This window comes from Brachionichthys hirsutus, chromosome 1, assembly GCF_040956055.1.
Source record: "Brachionichthys hirsutus isolate HB-005 chromosome 1, CSIRO-AGI_Bhir_v1, whole genome shotgun sequence".
NCBI lineage: Eukaryota > Metazoa > Chordata > Actinopteri > Lophiiformes > Brachionichthyidae > Brachionichthys > Brachionichthys hirsutus.
In genome coordinates this window covers 2,409,049-2,428,596 of record NC_090897.1, presented here as the reverse complement: position 1 = coordinate 2,428,596, position 19,548 = coordinate 2,409,049, and the positions used below count along the sequence as shown (strand labels likewise).

The window sequence follows — 19,548 nt, the reverse complement described above, 5'->3', positions numbered from 1 at the left end:
AGCGGATTGGATTGAATAAAGAATGATGGCACAGAAAAGTACCTGTGAAAAAAGGCCTGTGCAGAAGTGAGGTGTAATTGTCTTTTGTAAAAGGCTTCACTGCTTGCAGAGTCCTTCCAATCCGGTTACTTCATCAGCAAGTGGCTGCAAAGCTTGCCGGATGGGGATGTTTTTGTTTTTTCTCAACGTAAATGGAATAACGCAGCTCATCAGAAGAGCATAATTATGTTTCTGAGAGCTCTAATGTGCGTCTAGGCGCCCTGAGTGATGAGGGATGGGCCCATGTTTGGTTTGCTGGAGCACGATTCTGCCTCATTAAGGTAGATACACCCTCGGAGCATGTATCCACAAGCGCACATCATGTGAGAGCTCAGGAATTTAGGCGACGTTGAGAACATTTTCCTCCAACAGCGAGATATTCTCATGCTCTTATGATGCACCGCCTTCTTCACCGTTCTCGACGGGTTGTGTTTTAAACACTATAAGAAATGTACATTGATTGTACACAGCTTGAGCAGTTGGGTATTGCTTTTTTTTTTTTTTTTAGATATATATATATATATATATATATATGTGTCTGTGTAAATTATTTGAAACGAAACCAAGTAATCAAAAAAATGGATGCTAACTCCGGAAGCTACCTCCGTGTCTGTAGCAGTTCTGTTCAGCGTTTGTCGTTCGATTCATGTTGACTTACATCATCCTTTTAGTTAAGTGCAAATTTTGGGAGGAATCTGTATGTACTGTATACTGTGATTATTTTTCTTCTTTTTTTTTTTTAACCAAACTATGAAATGTTTTATCTTTTAGATACGACTTGCAGGATAAAATACACTTTATGAAAAGACTCACTTCGGTTCTGTTCTTGTTTGTAGGTTTTCAGATGAGATCTCCCGTGTTTGATTTTGTTCAGCCAGTAAAGTAGTTCTATAAATTGTGAATCAATAAAATTGGAATAACATAAGCATCTTATTTACCCTTGTGCCGTAATGGAAAGTGGGTTAATTTATCACTTATCTGAAATAGCTGCTCTTCATCTTTGTTGAAACTCGTCTCATCACTTTGTCCCACTGAAAGCAGCTTTGCCAGTTTTAAGCTGCTCTTCATTGCATGGATTGATTTTTCGCCTTTGAAGATAAAAATCTGTTCGTTGCAAACATGTCACAGAAAGGTATTGATTATGATCTGACATCTCTTCCCCCAGAAGAGTTTCCTCATGGATGATTGAACATCAGTCTGACACGCCGCTTAAGCCGACTCCTTAACGTATGTCCTCATTGTTCCACGCCGCTGAAAGCGTCTTTCGCCAACGGCTCGATCCCTATTTGAACCCAGTGATGCCTCATCGTTTTTAAAAGCTGTCGCTCCTTCCTAAATGGAGAACGATCAAACATCCCGGCCGCTAAAGAGAAATAATCTCCTCAGAAAATCTTTATCTACGTCCAAACTAAATATTCCAGCGTTTACGTCTGCTTATTATGTAAAGTAGTATGTTGTGAAGACATGCATGCAAAAGAAACGCCATCCTGTCACCCTCAGCGGCGGCATTGGTAGCCATTCCGCCATGTTAATGGCGACTCCATGACACGAGGTATGTCCTGCAGCTGCGTGTCCAGAGGGCACAGGAAATATTCACGGTGAAGGCCTCAACAGAGGAGCTGTCGGGCGATACGCCGGCGGCCGAAGGACATCTCAGCTATTTCTGTTGGAGTTTCATGCCTCACGCCGCTGCCGTTGGCGCGGCTTTGCTACAATAAAGCTATAAGCCTTCGACAAATCTCCTCCGTCCCTCCAGACTGCGGCGAGTCGTCTGAATACCGTCGTAGTTTGATGAGATGGATCTCCATCTGCAGGCGTGAAACTCAAATCCCAAGGGGGAAGCTCTTGTGTTTCGGGTGCATTTGCAATTGACATTTAAGCACGCAAGCAAACCAGAACATTCCCACCCAGTCAGCAGAAATGAGACGATCGTACGCGAATGTCGTGAACGTTGCTGCTTTCGTGAACAACGGTTTATCCATGCTTTGTGGAAGTGAGTGTAGAACAGAACACGAATTGAATAAAATCTGAATTGAATACTTTGAACCAGGTGCAGGACGTCTGCTGGAGATGGAAGCGGACTGAACTGAAGAAGGATCAACACAGTTTACGATGCAGGTAAAGTATTCCTCTCTACACAGAACCGCTGGAGAGAACATCGACGTTCTCTCATCGGCAGCTGGAACCGCTCACTTCTTTTCTTCTTTAGCGACTGGATCTGCGAACCAGGAGCAGAAGAAACGGCGTTAGACCGGCGGCACCGCTTAGGCAGCCAAACGACAAATGCGTACTTACGGCGAACTTCCAGCTTGCACTCCACCGCGTCCTCGCCGCTGTCGTTGACGGCTTTACACGTGTACACCCCTCCGTCAAACGGGCAGGGTTTGCGGATCTCCAGGGTCAGAACGCCCTGCTTGCTGAGCATTCGATACTTGGCTTCGCTTGAGATGTCCATCTTGTTTTTGTACCAGGTCACTTTAGGCTAAGAGGTTGGGAAGGATTATCAAAGCGTGTCGGGTGACATAAGGGAAGCCTTTTTCTTTGCGATGACCCCCACCGACCTTCGGTATGCCTCTGACTGAGCAGCTGATGGTGGCGTTGTAGCCCGCAATGATGGAGCGATTCACCAGAGGACGCGTGAACTTGGGCGCCTCGGAGAAGTCGTGCTCCTTGTGTGTCGGCGGTTTGTAGGCGATACCTGAGGAGACGGGGCGATAGATCGTTGGGCGTTCAGCTCTTTCTACATTTCTGATGACGATTGGACCGTCTATGTCGTCCCACCTGTCTTCTGGATGTAAGCGCTGTCTTTGGCGTTGCAGGGTTCCTGGCTGGTGCCCACCATGTTGATCGCAAAGACTCTGAAGACGTATTCGTTCCCCATGATGAGGTCCGACGCGACGCAGTTGGTCCGTCGGTACTGACCGTAGACGGTGAACCATTCCTTTGTAAGAATCGGAAACGTTTCAGTTTTCCCATTCGGCCAATCAATGGTCTGTTCACAATCGGATCTGTACCCGTCTCACCTAGAATCCATATTCCATGAGTTTAAACTGCACTAAAATTCATTGCCAGATTGAACGATGACATTTCATCCCTTGGAAATGACCATCATCATCGATGTTCCTTTCACAAGTAGAATAAATGACTTCCTAAAGTAAAGGTCCAGCGATGCAACTGATTTGGGCTAAATCTAAAAGCCGAAATGACTTTTTAGTTTGAAACCGGAGTCACTCTTTATTTGAAATGAAATAGAAACGTTTAACGGCAAACATTTATCGGACGTTATCGCTCACATCTACGACCGTTGTTATCGGTAACGTGGAAATGAGCTCCCGCAAGCGTGCTACAAAACAATACAGTTAGTTTGATCTAATCATCAGTGGTGTTTGGCCAAGAAGAACAATGTCCTCCTTTCAGAGCGCATGGCCGCCTGGACCCGGGTCAGGGCCAGGAGGATCTGATTAGGACATTCCTACCCACTTGAGACCAGAGTCTTTTTTTTTCCCAGGATGGGCACAGACTCGGTGTACGGGGGGGGGGGGGGGGGGGGGGGGGTCGTGTTTGTGTCACTATGTCCGATTCCGTCTGCACCAAAATCACAACGAGGAAAAACAAAACACAGAAAAAAGCGCTTTATGAAGTGACGGTGTCAAGTTGAGGTCGTTCGGACCGCAGCTGCTCATTATTTGGAGGTGTAACACGCAAACGGCATCAATGCGAGCCAATGCCCGATTTGCCGCTGCTCGCATTCTGTTTCTGAAAGCCAATAAATCGCCGCGGAGTCCAGTTTGGGCTTGAAACCCACACTTCCAAAATGTTTGAACTCTGTCGATCTCTGATGTCACACGAACATAAATCCTTTGCGGGTTTCCTTCTGGCTAATGACTCCGAAGGGGATTCATGTAGAGGAGAAAAACCGCCAGCCATCATCATTAGGAGCATGTTCTTGACTCGACTCCAGCGTAATGTGAAACAGATGCGCGTCGAGTCTTACCATCGTCTTCTTGTCAGCTTTCTGAATGGTGTAGCCGGTTACTTCGCAGTTACCGTCGTCCTTAGGCGGCTTCCACTCGAGCGCCACGTTGAATCCCCAGATGTCAAGTAACTTTAGCGCCTCGGGAGGCCCTGGGAGATCTGCAGATGGGAACTCTGATCAACCTGGATGAACAAATGTATGGTGGCGTGCTAGAGATGGCTTTGGCTCCTCCTACCCACAAGCCAGCTGTCCAAGTGTCCGGTTTGCTTACCAACCACCTGCAGCTTGACGCTCGCTTTGTCTTCCACGTTCTCGATCTGCACCCGGAGGTCGTAGTTCCCTGAGTGTTTCCGCTCCGTCTTGCGGATGAAGAGGATCGTATCCAGGTCGCTGTTCCTGACGTTGGCGAATGAGGTGTCCAGAGGCTCCCCGTCTTTGCTCCACGTCACATTTGGCCTGGGTTTACCCTTCATGACCGGAGGAGACGGAGGAGGTCGGTATTTTGTGTCACTTCACACATTTCTGATCAAATCAACCTTGATTTGTTTTTTGTTTCTGCTTCAGTCAGTCAATTTTAACATTTTGTATTTAAGTTAGGATAAGTATCTATTACTAATGCGTTGATTTGGGATTAATGGTAATTGAAAGAAGGCGATGCGTTCGCGACCCAGCGTCCTCCACCTGGAACGGGATCATGAGGTTTACGGTGTCTCCAACTTTCTTGATGAGAGTCTGCCGGAGATTTCTGGGGAGCCAAATTTTAGGTCGTTCTGTGAAAGCAAAGGGTGGAATGATGGTTCATTTGGGAATCATTGATTATCATGTCCCGGATACGGTTGTCATGGCTACTGACGCATTATCTCTCTGATGGTCACCGGCTGAGCCAGCAGGGCGGCAGCGCTGGGTCCCGCCATGTTGTAGGCTCGAACGCGGAACTGCAGCTTGTCTCCAGTGGTGAGATTCCTGATGGTCAATGACGTCCTATCCGTGAGACCCTCGGTGGCGGGGAGCCATTCGTCCGCTTCGACCAGAAAACACACAAAGATTTAAAATGACCGATCGCTATCAGGGCCGATAGCTGATAGCGGACACTTATTGCCCCAGCACTTACTGCCCTCCTTGCAGTACTCGACCCCATAACCCTCGAGCTCGGCGGCGCCGATCCTCTCAGGTACACGCCACTTCAGCGAGATGGAGGTGTCGCTGATGTCCTCCACGCACAGTCCGATGGGCTCGCTTGTGGGGGCTGGGACAGAGGTAGAGGGAGAGCTAAAATGGCCGCTGGTCAGTTAGAGCATGAATGGATATTTAATTTAACCTTAAGGAACACAAACGGCATCACAAAAAAAACGAAAACATCACATTGGACGGATGTCCAAGTCCAGAATCTGTCCTGATGACGTGTGGCTTTAAAGGTGAGAGACAGCTGGAAGACATTCGGAAAGTCTTTACGTTCTTCCTCTTGGAGGTGATCCGGATCACCATGTGGACAGTGTAAATCCAATTAGGATGGGAACGAGCTGCTTAGCGGAGGTTTGCGCTACTACCACCATCAGGCTGTGGACCGGGTTCCACGGGGGGGGGGGGGGGGGGGGGGGGGGGGATCTCATTCTCAGCTGGACACACCAGCCGAGGAGTTTCTCTGGTACACTCGGTGAAACCCTCTTGGGACTTGATGTGATGTCATCAGCGCCAGTCAAGAGCTGAGGGCTGCTCGCAAACGCAAAGTAAGAAAACCACCTGGGCTGTTGTTTTGCCTTGTCTCCTAATTTACCATCTTGGACGATGTCCGCTTTGTCCCCGCCGACCGTCACACAAAAAGGCAGCGGAGCAAATGTCTGAAAAACGAACTCAACTTGGCCCCGGTTTGACTTGGACTCACCGACTGGCACGAAAGGCTGCGAGGCCGGACTGTGAGGCGACATGCCGATGCCGTTCACGGCGTAGACGCGCATCTCGTACGCCACGCCTTCGATCATACGCCTGGCTTCATACGTCGTCTGAGGATAAGGGTCGAAGTTCAGCCTCATCCATCTGTAGCTCTTCGTCTTCTTTCTTTCCAGCACATAACCTGAGAGCCGGGGGGCGGGGGGGGTGAAGATGTTGTTGCCAGGGAAAGGAAGGAGAACTTCACGAAGCATTGAAGCGTGTTCTGTTCCTACCAATAACTGGCTGTCCGCCATCAAACAGAGGGGGATCCCACTGGACGACGCAGGAGTCCTCTCCCACGCTGAGGATTTTGACCTCCTGGGGAGGATCTGGAACATCTGCACGGAAACATTTCTCACTGGTATGATATTTTAAAAAGGAAAATCAATAAATAAATCAAGTATTTATAGTTACGTGAAGCAGCAAACAGACCACTGACTCACCAACAACTTTCACATTTATGTCTGCAGTGTCCTCGCCGGCTGGGTTTCGGACCACGACAGAGTAGATTCCCTCATCCTGCCTCTCCGTCCCCTCGATGGTGAAGACACAGTGTCCTCTGGCGGTTTGGACATGGACCCTGCCGTCTCCCTCCGTGACGACCTAGGCGATGAGAAACAGACGTTACCGGGTCGTGCACGAGTGTCGAATCAGTGAGTCACCATAGATAGATAGATATTAAAACAGAATGAGGTTAAAAACAACAACTTTGCAGCCCTTGAGCACTGCAAAAACAAAAAAAAAACAAAGTTTGATTTATTATCCAGATGAGCTCCAGAGTATTTTTTTTATCTTCCCTTATTTGCTTATATATAAAATCATAGTTGATGCGATCCAAGGGTTATTTCATTTTATAATTAAACCATTGCCTCGTTTCCTCTGACCCGCATCTGTCTGTAGGAAGACTTAAGACATGCTCGTACTTCATCAAGAGCGACTCGTTAACGTCTCATACAGGGTTTTTTTTTTACCTTGGCCATCGTGCATTATTAAAGCAAAACGCACGCTGCACAGAGACGAGCGCCGGTGGAGCTGCTTGTCATCGTTAGCCGTAGCTGCAGCCTGTTCGTAAAGCATGGGTCAAGATGTCGCACAACCTTTCCAGTCCCTTCGTTCCCTCTTGATGGCTGCAAATGTTCTCTTTTCACACTCGCTGTCAAATTAAAACCTCTCTGGTATATTTGTGCAAAAACAAAGTGACAATGCTGTAACGATACTGACTTACATTTTTGAGTGAGAATTGCTACAGGGACAAAATATATATTTGTACCATACAAACACATGTAGCTTGGTAGTCGGGGCCACAAAGAAATGGCTTAGTTACCACGGCATCAGTGTGTCTATGGGATGTCAGAGGATGGATGTGAGCCTGATTAATGGCACCTTTTCTGCTCTGGTCCAGACCACCGTGGGAGCCGGGTCGCCGGTGATGGGGACATCCAGACGCAGCTTGTTCCCCGCCACCACCACGATGGTCGACTCGGCGGTGCGACCCATGCAGTCCAAGTGGATCTTAGGAGGATCTTAGAAGGTGAGACAAGCCGTTACCGAGAAGGAGACACCCTAGTTTCAGCTGATGTGGTCAAAAAGTGGAGGTTTGCGCTACCTTGACGGGGCACGTAATCGATTTTCACCTCTGACAACAGAGACAAAAAAACAAAAGGGAGACGGCGTTTTAGTCAAACTTTGCTTGCGAGAACACGAGCAACGTTTCAGACGCAAGGCGTAAAACGCGTTACCCAAGAAATTCAGTTTGGCCGAAAGGTTGAAGGCGTGGCCGTCTGGCACAAACGTGTAGTCTCCCTCGTCCTCCGGTTTGACATCATCGATGGTCAGTTTGTGGATCCTAAAAAAGAACAAAGGTTGATTCCCTTCATTGTGTCGTGCTATAGATGTATATACAACATGCACACGTGCAGAAGTGTCCTCACCTGCCAATATGGGTGATATTTACTCTGGCATCAGACTTGACTTCTACGCCGTTCTTGTACCAGGTTCCCCTCACGTTCTCGTCCGACACTTCGCATTTAAAAAGCGCCTGATCCTTCGACTTCACCGTGAGGTCTGCGATGCTCTGGTAGACCTCCAGCTCTTTTTCTAAAGAGCAAAACACAAGCTCAGAGAGCCGGTAATGGAAACTTTGGAGGCCTCCAGACTTCAGAAGAGGCGGGAAAATGATGCAATGAGATTTTAAAAACATTATGCGGCTGTTGTATGTGAGGATAATATGGTAATGTTATGTTTGAGCATGAGGTGTTCACTATTTTTGTGCTGCCTTTGTAGCTTAGCAACGGACAAGAGGGGAATAGCTAATTGGATTTATGGTAGAAAATAAAGTGGGAGGATATCAAGACCAGATGCAAGAGCTTCAGGCATCACTGCATAGAAGGAGAAGTGATGTACTTGGGAGTTATTAAAATTATCCCAAAGAAATTGTTATCTGGGTAAGGGAGCTAGCAACACGCCTGACGTAAAGGTTCCCGGAGTTTCACGCGAGCTCGCTGCCAGAGAGAGAAACAAGGCAGCGCTGTCAGCATAATGGGGGTTCCTGAAGGGAACAGGAAATGGCACCATTTGTACTTTTTAGTGAGTTTTTTTTAATTATTTGCTGAACCAATTCCGTGAAGGATTGTCATTGTAATGATTTATAGCCTAAAAAACTGCGACAAAGGAAGAAGAAAACAACAACAACAACAACATCGCTAACAGCAAAGGCAGACCTATCGGTCCGCACCTTCTAACTTTAGCTGGACTCTGCAACAGCCTTGGCAGATTGATGTAGTCAATGGCAACAGCCCCCCCCCTATCCCGAAAATAGACGGAATGCCAGGACTGGCAACTATCGGTGTGGGAACGTCAGCTTGACGCTTCCATCTGCGATAAAAGTAGCTCGTACTGTACGACGTGACTGAGACCCACCCTGCACCAGCAGCTCGGCCATGGACTCCCCGCCGTTGGTTTTAACCTTGTAGTGGCCGCAGTCTTCCTTCGTGGCCTCGTTGATGATCAGGATGTGTTTGCAGCCGTCTTTCTTGAAGCGGTACTTGAAAGACTCGTCTCTTGTCAGCTCCACGCCATTCTTCTCCCTGCGGGGAGGGAATCATGGAATGATTACCACGACTACTACTACTATTTGCCACAGCAAATCAACCTTCTCCACTTCACCCTGTCCTTTGCATCATCCTTCCCAACCCCAGCCCCTCTCATGTCCCCCCCCCTCACTGCGTCCACGTATCTTCCCCTGGGTCGACCTCTAGCCCTGTTCCCTGGCAGTTCCATCCTCAGCATCCTTCTAATGAGCGTCTCTGACTTTGACCCATTTCCAGCGCCGTCCTGTGAGTTAAGTCCAGTGAGTTAACAACTCACAGGACGGATGCCGTTCCTGCCGCAACCCTTCAGAAACGTTGCTTTCCTTCCATTGACCAGAGTCTGCATTATCGTCCGCCTTGCTTACCGTGTCACACCTGCTCCCGCTTACTTTAACGCACAATAGAGACGTCAATAACGAGTAGGTTGGATAAATGCGACCTGGCCGCTCAGACTGAAGTTGCATGGCAAAAGATCGGATACCAATCGGATTTAGGACCACATACCAAAGTGGCCTGGGTCCTGTGTCGTTCAGACTGGCATGAAAAGATCGGATGCAGGTCGCATTGGGGTCACTTCAGCCTGCAGTGTGAACTCGGCCTATGACACTGAATTGATCTCAGTTTCTCTGTAAGTCTTTGGGCTTTTGATCTTTGGCTCGTGTTCCATGCAAACGGTACATTTGCAGCACCTTTCAGCCTCAGATAAAGGCCGCGTAGAACATGCTAGAACGCTGATGTGACCTTTCTGTTAACGTGATACCTTCAGGCTTGCAGGCATGCTTCAGAGCTCTGACTCTGGACCGAGCAAAATGCCATCTGCTGGGCGTCTGAGAAATCGACGCGGAGTAAGACTGACAGGAAAAGCACCTTCAAATTCATCGAATTACATCGTGCATACTTTCATGTTTTAGTCACACAATCACCTCAAGAATTGAACATTTATGGGGTAAGTCTTCATGTTTTTATGTCAAACAGCGTCTGAACATCTAACCATTTAACGTTAGCCCCTTCCTCGGAGACTTCACACTCTAGCTCCACCCGCTCGCCCTTCATCACCATCTGATCCTCCAGATTTTTCACAATCAGGACGGGAGGCTCTGCAAGGAAACAGGTGAAGACGAGAGCGCTCCCTGCAGCTATTCATCTTGCAAAGGTGCATTTTCTGTTCTTGTTTTTTTTGCTATGAAGCATTTAAACCCGAGATACCTTTGACAAAGAGCTCAGTGGTGCATTTCTCCTCTCCGACCACGCAGCAGTACGCGGCATCGTCCGCCAGGGAGCAGTTGTTGATGGTGAGGTAGCGCATGTTGCCAACGCTCTCAAAGATGTACCTAGAAAGAGGTGCGTAAAAGTACGTAGGATACAACTTTTAATACGGTTTGTGACTAACTAGTGACGCAGGTGAAAGATGCTTAATCTGATCTCACACTTACTTGCTGGAGTTTGAGCCCATCCAGTAATTAGATGAAAGTTAACAATATAAGAGAAGGAAAAACATTAAAAAATCAATTATAGTGCATTCGGAATGCTACATAAACCTGAGGCGAGCACTTATTTTAGTTCTAACCTTCCGGTTGGATGGATTTCCTGTCCGTTCTTCAGCCATTTCACCTCAGCATCCGGACTGGCGACCTCTATGGCCAGTTTTAGTTTGCGTCCCTTTGTCACCTGATAGGCCGGATCCAACTTTCTGACAAACGCTGCGTCCCAGAGAAGTTATAAACACGCATTAACATCGTTATCTAAATATTTCACCAGCTCTAGCTCCATTCTTGTTGTCTGCACACACCTGCGCTCTTCTTCTCTTCCTTCTTCATCTTCTTCAGCCTCTTCAGCATCCCCCTCAGGTCGGTAATTCCATACTGAAAGGCAATCTTCTGATACTCCGAAGAAGGCGCCTTGTTCAGGATGTCCCACACGTCCAGGTCTGGGTCCGCGATCGTCTGCACGGTGCTGATCACACCAGAAGAAGTTACAACCACAGAACAAGAACTGTTGCTTTTTTTTTTTATTCATAATTAACTACCAACTTTCAGGCGAGTGATCATTAGTCAACATGCTATAGGATATAATTAATAATCATCGTATGATGTTATTATATTTGTGAAATTGTGACAAACCTGGCGTCATGGTTTTTGGAAAATAAGAGCGTCCCTCTCTTCTCACAAGTCTGCGCGTCATTACCTCACCTGTCCACCAGGTGCTCTACCTCAACCAATCCTCTAATCAGCTATTACTGCTTCACCGGCTCAGTGAAGGGAGGGAATCTGGATCTAATTGCTCAACAAGGCTCGTGTTTAAGTTGTCTGTGCAAGGCTCAAAATCTTTGAATATTTATATATATACATATATTTACAATTGAATTACAGTACGAGGCATATTAAAATGGAAAGCCTCTCGTAAAGTAAACAAAACTAATACAACATAGCTATTTTACATTGTCGGATACATTTTCACACATGATCAAACAATGATATATGATATGAATAAATTATAGATTTTATGCTATATTATTCTGAATTATTGCATTCTAGCTTTTTAAACTTTAATTGCTATATTATTATTCATTCATCCAATAAACCATGAACATAAATTCTCTGCATTATTTGTTTGTTTTAATGTTGTGGGGCTTTTTATACAGTTAGTATCGTGTCTCAATAATGAATGAATGATTTATGAATGGATTAATTTAAGTAAGAAAAAACAACGTAAGTAATAAAGACACACGCAATCAATGTTTTGTGACGTCAGCCGTTTCTTACCGACTGGAAGGTTTTAAGAAACTGCCGCTCATTCAGAGGTCGAACCCCGGATGACGCAAACATGGCAAAAACAAACTGGACAAGTTAAACTGGACAGCAGTTCAACAACAAAACAAGCCGGCATATTTGTAATATGCCTCGAAGACAGATCGAACACCCGGCAAGATGTTAATCTGTCAGGAACGCACAGGCGACGAGAAGCAGTGTGTGAGACACAGGCGTCTTTTACATGTGCTGGGAAGAGACACCGAACATAAATGTAGAAAACTAGAAGTTATCCTACAACAAGTGAGGCGATAGTCCAACATTAGTGGCTGCAGGGCTCGTCCAGTGTGCAAAAAAAGCATTTTCAGGACATGGTGGGAACTCAGTTCACTCAGACAGCATGCTGTATGTTCACCAAAGCACAATGCACTCATTATTATGCATTAGCAGTTAAAGTTGACCTTTATTTTGGTGCAATTAAGAATAATTGGATAATTCCAGACTTACTCTCTGAGGTCAATCCGGAAAGAGAGATTAATGCAGAGTTCAGATGCTGTAAAAGTTCTTAACTTGTAAAAATCTGCAAGGATCGTGACATACCTCTTTTTCAATAAGGTGCTGAAGTCCAGCTCTCCTTCTTTTCCATCGGTGCTACTGCAGAAACATCAACCACCGGCAATAAAACATCACCGTCACTCGCTTCTCTGAGGAGAAGGTGTTGATTCTACAAATGCACGGTTCATTCGAGCTCAAATAAGTCCACACACTCGCCGTTTACACAAGCTTTCCTGCTCTCGCTCCAGAATGCAAGTGTAGAATGATACTGATACCAAGATTTGGTTAGCGTAGCATCACTCTGAAAGGAAATTAATGTATCTGAGTTTTAAAGCGAGCAATTGGACAGACAGGAAGTTGTTTTGCTGGAGACAAAGATGTTTGACATGCTTAAAGGAACACTTTATTTTACTGGCATTCTCTTTAAGTGTCTTTTACTTAGGGATGATAACTAAATTGGGGAGGTTTTCCCGGCTTGTCCCACCTGGGAATGCCTCGAGATTACCCCGGAAGAGCTGGAGGAGGTGTCTGGGGCTGGGGAAGTCTGGAAGTCCCTGTTGAGACTGTTGTCTCTGAGACCCAGCCCAGGATAAGTGGTGGAAGACGGATGGATGGACCTTAGCTGGACATTTATGTAATTGTCGTTTCATGCACAGACCCACTGGGGAACCCGGTTACCTCTTGACCTCTGCTTCCAGTCCTGCTAAGCTAAGCTAATTGTCTCAAAGCTTTATCTAAAAATAACACTTCTCTTATCTAACACTCAGAGAGAAGGCAAGACAAGAAGACTATTACGCCATCTGTTGAATCGTTCCTTTAAAGACGTGGGCGGCGGCCAGTCATGTCAGCGAGAACAAAGCGAGAGGCTGAAGGTTAAATAAAACGACGAGCGTCACGAGGCCTGCTCGATTCTAATCGGCGGGATGGAAAGATAAAGACAAGGGCATGGATTCGGATGTGCTCGTCTGCCTCGGATCAGACGCCAGGATTAGAAGTGTAGTCTCTGGTTTATGCGTCGTTGAGGTTTCAACACACCGTAGATGTGTTTCCTCTGTGTGGCAAACTGAAAAAGCCTGTGTGTCTTTGCACATCCTGCACTTTCAGCGCCATCAAACCGCCGTCAAAGCCTCAGTCTGCCGAGAAGCAGCTTGTGCAGCTGCTCCTCCTGTTTTTGGTCCAGGACGGGGGCGGATCAGGGAGATCTGATGGCGGCATTTAATAGTTCCATAACCAATTCTCTGCACGTAAAGATCTGTCAACGGTCGACACAATGACAGCTAGTGCCGTTGGGGAGGATTTAGATTTCCAGTATTCAGCTCTCTCGTGGTTTCTCAATATTCAGCAGCAGAGAGGACACAAGACAAAGGAGAGAGACAGAGTCTCTGGTCCTGGGCCGGGTTTCTCCCTGTTCTTTTCAATCAGATTGCTCAGAGTCTGAATGCGAGCCTCCATTGTTGCAACAAACTCCTTTTACAACCTGCTTTTTTTTTTGCTAGGTCTGCCAAAACAAAACTAAAGGTTAGAGTCGTGATGAACTCTGATTTCAAGTTCACAAGATTTGTGATTAATAGAAAGTGTGGAGGAATTAATGTGGACAAAAAAAACTTGCATTTTATGCAATGTAGAAAAATCATCATGAAACTTACGTCCGCCTAAAAGCTGCTCTTATGTCAAAACCCTCAACGGCACTTGACTCTGAAACGCAAAGGTGTGAAACAAAAGCATCGTGTTAGCGACTGGAACAGCGATGGAGGGAACAGCGTCAGCAGCAGAAACCCACCGTGCACAGTCAGGCTGAAATTACAGCTGTCGAACTTGTCCCTGGAGGAAACCTCACACCTGTAAGCGCCAGCAAAGCTAGGCTTGGCTGCAATGACCTGCATCTCGAATGTGTGGACCTGCGGCATGATGGGAAGAGGTTTGTGACACACGGCAACATGTTGGATTCACTAAACTGCTCAAAGAGATTTTATCAGTACTTGTGCGAATATTTATTTTTAAGTGTCGTTTCATAACGTCACTCTGGATGTAGCAGGTACATGTGGTTCATCATGAGTGAGGCAAGAGAACAGATTTATCACTTCAAAATAAGTCTTTATATTTATTTAAAATTTTAAAAACAAGCCATAATTTTCCCTAACTGAGAGTTCTTTGTCTTCTCTTCGGTCTGTGAGGTCTCGCTCAGACTGTTCTCTCCACTTCCTGTTTTATTTTGAAGAGTCTTGCCTCCATGTATTTCTTTTAGTTTTACTTCCTGCCATTGTTAGGTTTCCCACCACTTCACCTGGTTTCAGTTCACCAATCAGTCCCTGAGATTCACTTCCTGGTAATTGATTGTCTTTGTTGGCGTCCAGATTTTTAACCGGTCCTTGTCTGATCTCTTATTTTTGACTGCGTTTTGTGTCCTGGTTCTCTTTTAATTCGAAGTGAACTGAATTCAGGCTCATCTGGTGACATGAGTGGCTCTACCTTGGTGCTGCGGTCGAAGGATTCCTTCAGCTGCAGATGTTTTCCAGACTTGCTTGCCAGATCCATCCACTTCCCTTTGAACCACTTGACGGTGGGTTTCTTCAGTAAGGATTCGGCATTGACTTTCGCCACAAACGTTAAGTTTTCACCTGCGTTGGAGAACAATTTGTTGCATGATTCCATGCAATATTTCCTTATTAAATACCAAATAATCCGAATATTTCTTGTTATGCATTCCAACAATACATTTATTATTCCGAGTGCTAATGCTAAGGTTCCACATGAACAGTTTATGTTGCGTTAAACAAGCGCCTCCTCTTGGTGGACCCGCTCACCCACAGTGACCTCCCCACTCTGGGGTTTCTCCGTGAAGAGCCCGATCAGATCCTGCCTGGTGTCTGGAGGCTGTCCGTCTGCTCGGAGACATCACACGTGTTATATGGCGTTTATTTCAACAGAATGGGATGAAGCTCGACTCCGAGCTTACCTTCAGCTGGAGGAGCATCTTGGGATGGGGCGGCGTTCTGGTCCGACGTGGGTGCTGCTGCAGGCGGAGCCGGGGCCTGTTCCTGCTCGCCGCCGGCCTTCTCGCGTCCATCGCCTGGGGCCTGGACCGGATCCTCTGTGTTCCCGTCACCACGGAGAAAACACGAGTAAGGAGTACAAAAAGATTCCTCTATCGCCAATCAAAAATAACAAAGCGAGCCAGATTGCGTTTTCAAACAGGACTTAACAGACATCAAAACATAATCAGTCAAATTTGGACACTTTAAAAATTGTATCACCGCTTTGGAAGAAGGAAAATGTTCTTTGGCAAACCAAAATATTTCTTCGGTCTTATCGTGTTGAGGAGGGCCAACTGTTTTTCCATGTGTTATCGCCTGCCTCTCAAGCCTTCTCTGAGCTGCAGTCAAGTGCTGGTTAGTCACGAGGAAATAATGTGTGGGTCAAGGTCAGCATGCAGACGGCGTAGGGTGGCTATGATAGGAGCCACAGACGGACCACGACCTCCTTTAGAGCGCTGGCGCCATTAGACTGCAGCCTTTCTTCAAGATTGCTTCCACCTTATCGCACTTAAAAAAACAGTTGGTCAAGCTGGTGGATTAATGTAAGACACAGTGAAGTCTTTTCAGTGTAAACTTTAGTATAATCGACAAAGCTAGCTTCTGCTTTTACGGTTTGTTTATTAGAAAAGTACAAGTTGTTTTATGCAATATTCTCATAAAAATCCCCCCAAAATTAGCTTACAATTGGAAAAATGGCGCCTAACTCAAAGATGTTAACTGGAAAATCTCCAAATTGGGGAGATGGGATGAGATCAACCCCTACCTCGTATAGGGAAGGATAAACAATTGTTTGCAAAACGCTATCTGACGCACGTGTCAAGCGCCATGCTAGCATGCTAATCACACGTTGGAGTGCCGGGATTCTCCAGAGGTCATAGGTCATGTGCCGGACTATTTCCTGACACATGGCTTTACATCCCAAAATGTTGAATATTTATGACGGAAGGTTTAATGATTTGATAGATTTGCACACAGCGATGTATTTTCAGCATCAGTGCTACAGTTTCCTTCGTGTGGAATCAGAAACTTCAAACCCACAGCTGCAGCGTCAGAGTCTCCCACCTGGCTTTGATGTGACCTTCAGGTCGAACTTGACCTTTGACCCCCCAGCGATCACCGCGTAGACATTGGCATCTTCCTTGGTAACAGCCTTCACGGTGAGGGAGTGCTTGTTTCCATCGGCTGTGATGATATATTTGTCGTCACCGGCGATGTCCTTTGCGCTGCACTGCCATTTGACCTTGGCGTCAGACTTCTCGGTCTCCGCTTCGAAGACCGCGGCGGACCCCTCGACCGCCTCCTGAGTCTTCGGTTTCCTGGTAAATGCTGAAACTGACAAAGGAGTTTCAAACAGAAACGGACTGATTTTCATTCAAATCATTTTCAGCAGAAAATTTTGAAAAATTCCATAGCATAGAGGTTGAGCCTAATTTTGTGGTTCATGAGTTAGCTAATGCTAACATCACCGTTAGCATTAATATTTCATGTCTACATTCAGTTTTACTTTTTCTTACAATTATTAGTATAAATAGCACTTTACCCCGCTGGCACTTTGTGTAAAATGCCAGCTGTTGCCATTTCTGCTGTGTGGCTCTCAAACACCTTTTTAAAAGGATCTAAAAATTTTTTTTAAATCTTTAATTCAGATTCGTTCTGTTTGACATGAAAAAACAAATCCATGTGTTGCGTTGTGATGGGTTTAAATATAGGATACATGCAGCATGTACTGGCCAAGTAAATTAAGCCTGCATGGTTCAGCTGCACCTCGGGAACAGGTATCATAGCTGAGGATTAGTTTGACTCTATTTTTAAAACTCTGAATGTTCAGGAAGAGTGATGTGTCCTCTGTCTGTCAGTGCTCGCTGCGAACGCATCACGCCATGCGTCAGTCATGAAAATTAAATGGCATTGATAGTGAAGGGAAGTCTCACCTGCTGCAGAGATTTAAAGTTAATTAAGTGGGCTTGGCGGAAACAATTTGTGAAGGCAACAATGACTTATCACCTTTTAAATCCATATTACAAGCAACAGTTAGTAATGCATTTGTCTTTATGAGTTTAAAGCCAAATGTATGTTTAATATGCACCTTCTGCAAATTCTGTTTCTGGTCTCCTGAGGGGAAATAAGTAGCACCCAAGCCAAACAAAATGTTCCACTATGTCCATCAGCTAGTGTGTCTGTCAGCTAACAGGCTTAAGAGCTCTTTGAAAACAGTTGCCAAAGGCGGTGAACCAAAGGGTTAAATAATGAGCCTAAATGGGGCTCTAAAGGTCTAAAGTTGGCCTCCCGGAGCGACCTCTTTCCCAAGGTCACGTGTCTTTCTAAAAAAAATAATAAAAATAACTTAAATGAAAAAGTTAGTTTGAAATTGACTAACCAAATTCAGGTTTATCACAACATGAATTACAGGGTGTTGATGATTAAAAATATTTTAATGCTACAGGGATCAGGACGCCCATAACTATTATTGTCCCGATCCAACTGACTGAAGGTCTTGGCAGGCGGCGGCGAGCCGTTCGGGTCGCCCTGAGGTGTCTGATATGTGATATGTTGCAGGCTTCTCATTCCACGAGCAACAATCCATTTCCACTGAAGAGAGCCATTTGTTGAGTCTGGAATGCCGCGGAGCGTTTTTGGATCAGTCGTGCATTTTGCGAATGCAGCGAGGCTGGAAATGTGACCGTTCCGATTTCACGTCAGGCGTGGCGTCCACCTGGACACCGGGCGGCATCTCGCCCGGTTTGTGCAAAGAACAATTGGGTCATCTAGAGTAAAGGCGGATAAATTCTAATGCCGCAAAATACAGTACAATTTATAGGCCATTTTCAGGTGGCCTATAAATGTATGTGCTACAATCCTATAACATTTATTTTGTAGATACGGGGGGGCTCGTCGACTTACGACCTTGGCGACTTGCGACAGTTTGACTTTACGACCACATTGGTCTGTTGTTGTTGTTTTGGTCTGTTTACGAGGTGTTTTTACGACATACCGGAAAGCGAGCGAGCGACTGGAGCGTGCCACAGTTTCTGCGTTCCCTCCCGCAATGTCGACCGGCAGGAAATCGTCTCTTCCTACTCCTCATTTACAGAATCATGACACAGCATAATATACTTACAATAATTTAACATGGGCCGACTTACGGCAAAACCCTCGGAGGTCAACGACCCCCCCCCCTAAGAGTAAATGGCTTAAATGAGTATTTTATAGTAATGTAACATTTTATAAAATTCCTTATTTATATATATTATTATATGACATTGTTTTGCTAATTTTCCAACAGTAGTTCATTCTTATATTATTTTGTTGTGGTTCTGTTATTGTTAAAAAGGGTAAAGTAATTGAAATGCAGCATTTTAGCACATAAATCAACCAACGTTTTGCACTCTTACCTGACTTCTTGATGGGCTCTGGCATCCTGAATGAGTTCCTCTCCTCCACAGTGCTCCTCAGCAGTATTGTTTCTATCTCAACCCCCTGCCTTTAATAGATCTGCCCCTCCTTTCATGAACCAAACCCGCCTCTCCGGCCTTTTTGGAGGCCCAACACAATGTCCTAAAAAAAGATAAAAGCGACCACCTTGTCCTCCCCATCAACAGCCTCCCCCCAGCCCACTCCCTGTCACGCCAGACCTTGGCTTATATGTCAGCCATCCTTTTCTTCCGACACCTCCACTGACTGATAGCTGCTGAGAGGGAGGGGAAATGATGTGAGGATAAATTTAGATCCTCACATCCAAAAAAAAATAAATCTGTTGGCTCTCCCTACGTCTGTGCAGCAATCTGTGGTTGATTGGACGAGGATTGAAAATGAGAAATCTATGCTATGCTAATCTATACTAGACTGTGCTATAGTATCGTATAGAGTTAAACCTCGGTTTGGGAATTTAATCTCTTCTTTAACTCCAACCTGAAACGTTCATTACCGTGGGCAATTTTTCGCTTTTCAATTAATGTAAATCCAGTCAATCTGTTTTCCAGCACCAGAAACACTTATTTAAAACCTTTTCTTTTTAAATAGAAAATGAAGAACTCTTTATTTTTCATGTTGCACGCTTAGTAAACACACGAAATGTTGTTTTCACCCTGCTATTGGCTCCTCTAACAATGCGCACGCATACAGCACCCAATGTAGAGGGTTAGGGCGAGGGCACCGCCTCGCCGCCTTGCTCAAAGGGA

The 19,548-nt window shown here is 45.8% G+C and overlaps 1 protein-coding gene across 1 annotated transcript; it reads right to left on the bottom strand.

Moving 5' to 3' along the window:
• Window positions 1-1,985: 1,985 nt before the first annotated feature.
• mybpc3 (myosin binding protein C3) lies at window positions 1,986-18,803 on the bottom strand. Its single transcript, XM_068738440.1, has 30 exons — window positions 18,763-18,803; window positions 16,433-16,702; window positions 15,292-15,426; window positions 15,140-15,217; window positions 14,805-14,953; window positions 14,116-14,233; window positions 13,982-14,030; window positions 12,377-12,434; window positions 10,823-10,976; window positions 10,601-10,733; window positions 10,467-10,469; window positions 10,240-10,364; window positions 10,025-10,130; window positions 8,864-9,030; window positions 7,876-8,041; window positions 7,684-7,790; window positions 7,551-7,580; window positions 7,328-7,467; window positions 6,388-6,547; window positions 6,178-6,282; window positions 5,898-6,086; window positions 5,127-5,261; window positions 4,869-5,036; window positions 4,697-4,785; window positions 4,287-4,482; window positions 4,034-4,173; window positions 2,821-2,980; window positions 2,601-2,737; window positions 2,335-2,521; window positions 1,986-2,257 (listed from the first exon to the last, which is right to left on the bottom strand). Exons 1-30 carry the CDS (start codon window positions 18,785-18,787, stop codon window positions 2,229-2,231), a joined length of 3,708 nt encoding a protein of 1,235 aa, XP_068594541.1. The 5' UTR covers window positions 18,788-18,803; the 3' UTR covers window positions 1,986-2,228.
• Between the last annotated feature and the right edge of the window lie 745 nt (window positions 18,804-19,548).